The 227-nt window shown below is 60.8% G+C and overlaps 1 protein-coding gene across 1 annotated transcript; it reads right to left on the minus strand.

Annotated features, from left to right (window-relative positions):
• Positions 1-111: 111 nt before the first annotated feature.
• Positions 112-224, minus strand: ATP5F1E (ATP synthase F1 subunit epsilon; the record flags this gene model as incomplete). Its single annotated transcript, XM_010170391.1, has 1 exon — positions 112-224. A coding segment is annotated over one exon (113 nt), but the record flags the coding sequence as incomplete, so codon positions are not given.
• Between the last annotated feature and the right edge of the window lie 3 nt (positions 225-227).

Below are 227 nucleotides of genomic sequence, written 5' to 3' on the forward strand. Positions count from 1 at the left end.
AAGAAGGAAACGAGCCAGTGACATCAACTGTCGTTAACCAGCTCACAGCGGGAGCCCAGCCCTCCTCCTGCACAAAGCGACAGGGCGCCCCGGCCCCCCCGCTCACTCACGTTATTCCTTCTTGGGCTTCACGGTTTTCACATTGGCCATCGCCACCCTCTCCGCCTCCGCTTTGTACTGGGGCTTCATCGCCGCTCGAACAACCTGCGCGCAGATCTGCGAGTACC

Source organism: Antrostomus carolinensis, unplaced genomic scaffold (genome assembly GCF_000700745.2).
Source record: "Antrostomus carolinensis isolate BGI_N321 unplaced genomic scaffold, ASM70074v2 scaffold23346, whole genome shotgun sequence".
Classification (NCBI taxonomy): Eukaryota; Metazoa; Chordata; class Aves; order Caprimulgiformes; family Caprimulgidae; genus Antrostomus; species Antrostomus carolinensis.